General features: G+C 40.4%; 1 protein-coding gene across 1 annotated transcript; it reads right to left on the minus strand.

Annotated features, from left to right (window-relative positions):
• Positions 1-894: 894 nt before the first annotated feature.
• On the minus strand, positions 895-3,719 carry LOC145312226 (uncharacterized). Its single transcript, XM_080151451.1, has one exon. It carries the CDS (start codon positions 3,573-3,575, stop codon positions 1,203-1,205), a length of 2,373 nt encoding a protein of 790 aa, XP_080007577.1. The 5' UTR covers positions 3,576-3,719; the 3' UTR covers positions 895-1,202.
• Positions 3,720-4,498: the final 779 nt, after the last annotated feature.

A 4,498-nucleotide genomic window follows, 5' to 3' on the forward strand; every position in this document is an offset into this window, starting at 1 on the left:
AGTTGTCTATTTCGTATTATAGACAGCTTTCCGTGGATATTAAAATGAAAAATTATAATATTAAAACCAGTTTTGTTTGCCTCCAGGAGCCAAAGGCTCGGGCTAACAAAACTGTTATTATTTTTACTTTAATATTCGTGGAAAATTGTATGTAATGCAATACATGATTTTTCAGTATTGCTGAAAACCCGTTCTAATCCAGTGGATATTGATTGGTTTCGAAGCCATTACTGCAAAAATCTTAATCTCACTTTATCTCTGAAAAAAAATTTCTTGTTCCGTGTTCAATAATAAAAGAAAAATATCTCGGAAAGGGGTATTTTATCTGAGAAAATATTTTGCCTTCGACTTTTTATAAAGTGAACATATTCAGGCATCTAAAGGGGTAGAACAATGGCCGATAAACTGATGTATATCCCCACTGATGATAAATAAAATTACCCCCTCTGTAGATTGCAATTAGTATTTTGGACACTCGATGAAGAAACCAATCAAAATTCTCAAAAAATTCCCAATGTTTTTAACCAACGAATAAAAATTATTAGAATAAAACTTTGAGGACTATTGCAATAAACAGCCCAATGTCCCTTCCTCCCTGTTATATAAATATTGTTAAGAAGCTAAAAAGTGTGAAGAAAAAAGTTTTTTTTTCAGATAAAAAATCCCTTACTGTAAAAGAAAACTGGACGTGATACAAGAATTTAAAGCCTTTATATGAGAAAAATATAATGTTTTATTCGTATAAAACAACATAAAAAAATCTGGTTTTTTAAAACAGATTTTCTAACAATTTGAATGAAAAAAGTTCTAATAACTTGTTGTTTTTTGTCTAAAATTTTGAACAAAAAATATAACTTTTGAAAACCCTGTAAATAATTTAAACAAAAAGTATAAATGTTTTGTGTATTATCAAATATATTTTTTAAAACACATAAATTAGATAAAAAATAACTAAAAATAAATCCCTCTCCTATCTCTCAAATCCAAATAGCACCAGATTATAAAAAAATCAGTAATTAAAATCATTTAAAATCACAGGGTAAAATTATTGAAAAAGGAGAAAATAAATTATGTTCAACAAAAGTAGGCAAGAAATATTAATGAACAAAAATTAACAGCATTTAATGATTAGTGGTAATCTTTTAATGATTTTGATAAAAAGGGAAGAAAACTAATTAAAAAAATTATGTATTTAAATCATCTTAAATTTGCCAAGTTTTGTCTAAATTGGGTGAAATTTTGACAAGAGCTGTGCTGTGGATTTGTTGTTGGGCTGTTGATAATGTTGTTGTGTGACCAATGGTTGTTGAGATAGAGCTGCTACTCACTTCGCAGCTCAGATTACCAACTGATGTTGACTTTTGTTGTGGGATTATATTGTTGTTGTGGTTGTTTTGGTTGTGGTTTTTAATTGGTACAGCATATATTTGTTCTTGACTGACGGCAGTTGTTGCAGTGGTGCTGCTAATTGAAGTTGGAACCGGCCAAGGCAGCTCACGCACCAACCGCTGTTTCAGACCACTTCTCAGTTTGTTAATCTCCCGCGAGGCGGTGCTCAGATCACACTGCAGTTGTAGTTCCCGCTCCCGCAGGTGTTTAACCTCCCGCTGGGCGGCCACATTTTGCCGCAACAGTTCTAACTTCTCCACCTTTAGCTTTGTGATTTCACCCTGAAGTTTTTCTAGCTGACCGGCAACGGCTCCGCCCTCTACGGTCACCATGGTCACATGACCGCTGACCACTTCCTGGCAACGCGGGTCCAACAACAGGATTGCTTTTCCAACGTTTTCCTGCGGGTCTAGTGGTTGTTTTGTTGACTGTGGCTGCGGCTGTTGCCTCATGTTGTTGTTGTTAATAGTCTTTGTCTCTAAAGATTGGTGGTTGTTGACAACATTATTGTTGGTGATGTGAATATGACATTTGGTGCCCACTGCTGTTGCTAGATTCTCACTACTACTTCTGTTGTTGTTAGACACTTTTTGTTGTCTGTTGTGACTTTGTGACTTTGACTGGGTATAAGACATATTATTGTTATTATTGGAATATTTGTTTAGTTTTGGTTTCAGAATGTATCTAACTTGGTCCAACTCAAGGCTGTCTAACGAGGAGCTCTCGTCCGAGGTGTCCAAACTTGCCTGGCTGGTTGTCTGCAGCAGTAGCCTGGTGTCAGGCCCGGGAGACAGGTGACACGAGGTTCGGGACCCAGGCGGTGAGTTGGAATGGGCGGAGCCGGCCGACCCAGATTCTTCGCTGCCGCGGCCAGAATCAAACTTGGTCGGGCTGTCAATGTCGGGCATGTCCTCTCGCATCAGCATGGCCTCTCTGGCGTCGGCCAAACGGTCGGATGGATGGTGGTTCTCTGGTAGCCCCACACTGAACTCACTATTACAACTAATGCAGTCATTTTCTGTGCTGCCACCGCTTGATTGAACCCCCGACAACATGCGAATATTTTCGGCCAGTGTTAAAGATTTGTTGTTGTTGGAATTAGAGTGGTTGTTGTTGGCTGCGCCGCTGCCGTGGCTCAGCTTCTTGTTCTTTGGTCCTAGGGTTGTGTTACTTTGATTAGACGACCCCCCATTGATGATCCCCATCTGGGAGGGGGCGTAGCTTTTACTCCGGCCAATCAGGGCCTTTTTGACGCTGTTTAACAATCCTGACTGGCTAAATTCTTTTTCAACAATTTTGGTTGTCTGCAGAACTTGGGCGTTCAGGTATTCAGCAGTTAGCTGGCATAGCTGTTCCGTTAAATTGGACAGCAAACAGGAGCGGGTCCGACGTTCCAGTGTGGAGAACCGTTCAGCTTTGTAGCAAGCATTTTCAGCGTTGATCAGTTTTGTCAGCAGAAATTCCTTGAATTCAGGACCCTTCTTGAAGACGGCCGGACAAGGCAGGCTGGGTCCAAAGTAGGGAACGTCCGAGCGGGCCGTGACACTGACTCTGTAACTGGTGTTGTCTGTGCACGGGTTAATTGGTTGGACCACAATGTAGGCGTGCAGGAAGTTGGATGCTATAATCTCTGGGCTGAATGGGGTATTCGCCTCTTGAAACACCAGCGCAACTATATCATTACCAATGTGGCGTTTGCGCTGCAGCTGCTGCTTGTCCGTCTCGCTGTAGGGCAGCAGCGTGCTCACATGGAACATAATCTCGCGCTTGTGAAATATTTGATACACAGAATAATTGCCGGTCTGGCCGTGGACCGTGTCGAGGCCGCCCTTGTAGCCCCTGTGTTGGGATAGGTCGATTTTGTGGCCCAACATGTCGAGGAATTCGTCCATGGCCCGGGAATGGGTTTGGTTGCCGAATAATTGTTCCTCAGTTGTTTGTCCCTGCTTTTGATAGACACAACCAAACTTGTAATTATTCACAACAACATGTTCGTCATAGTTCACGATTAACTCGCCGGCCCGGGGGCTTAGGATGGGCTCGAACTTGTCTATATTCAAGTCGGGGCAGATAAATTTGGCTAAGTGGACGGGGGACGGCGTTTCCCGGACGTCCGAGTACGGCAGCAGGCGGTGAACTGTGCCCGACGTGGTGCGTAGGATGACACGCACGTGGTTGCCCTTCATGTCGCCGCCGCTAGACTCCGCCTTGTCGTTGTAGTGCTTCAGCGACAGCACCACTGGGCCGTAATCCTCGTCCACAGCTGTGAAGTTCTGGTGCTCGTAGCCGACAAAGTGGGCGCGGTAGCTGCGGGCAGAGTCGTCTATCTCGAATTTCGCCTCAACAGTCTGATTTTATATTGTACATTAGGCCATTTGTCATTTTTTCTTAAAATAGTTATTTACTTGGTTTATAGTAATTTATTAAATTTGTATTTTTTTTTTAATACAAGGATTGTTCAATTGAAACTGAACTAACTGTTTATTTTGAACAATAATTTAATGCTGAATGTAAGAAATACATTAAAATATAGACCCTAAAAACCTGAGCAAAAATAATGTTATTCTTAAAAGATGTTATGATTAAAAAATCTTATCATAATATTGTGGGGGAGAAAAATAAATAGAATTAAGGGCGTATTCTGAAGATTTTTATTGGGGGGGGGGGGTGCTTCATCATACAAATCTTAAGGGATAGGACAATAAAAAAGTATAACTTCTGTAGTGTAAAAGTCTTTGCAATGCTAGATGGTGTAAGTCCCCAATGTTTTATAAAAATTAATTAAAAATAAGTTACATTTTGTCAACACTAACCCAAAAAATATTTTTGCTATGCCCTTTTTAACAGTTAGGGAGTTGAATCCATTTTTATAGAAGCAGAAATATAATCTATGATTATGGTTTGGACCCTCTAAAACTGTAATCTACCTTTCCACTTTCCCCTCTCTTGGTGAAGATATCTTCAACGCCGATACGATTTTTGAAATGGAAGATTCCACTTTCCCCTCTCTTGGTGAAGATATCTTCAACGCCGATACGATTTTTGAAATTTAAGATTCCACTTTTGCCTCTCTTGGTGAAGATATCTTCAACAAGAGAGACAAAAGTGG

The sequence above is a fragment of the Acartia tonsa genome, chromosome 2, assembly GCF_053477335.1.
Source record: "Acartia tonsa isolate MP-2025a chromosome 2, ASM5347733v1, whole genome shotgun sequence".
NCBI lineage: Eukaryota > Metazoa > Arthropoda > Copepoda > Calanoida > Acartiidae > Acartia > Acartia tonsa.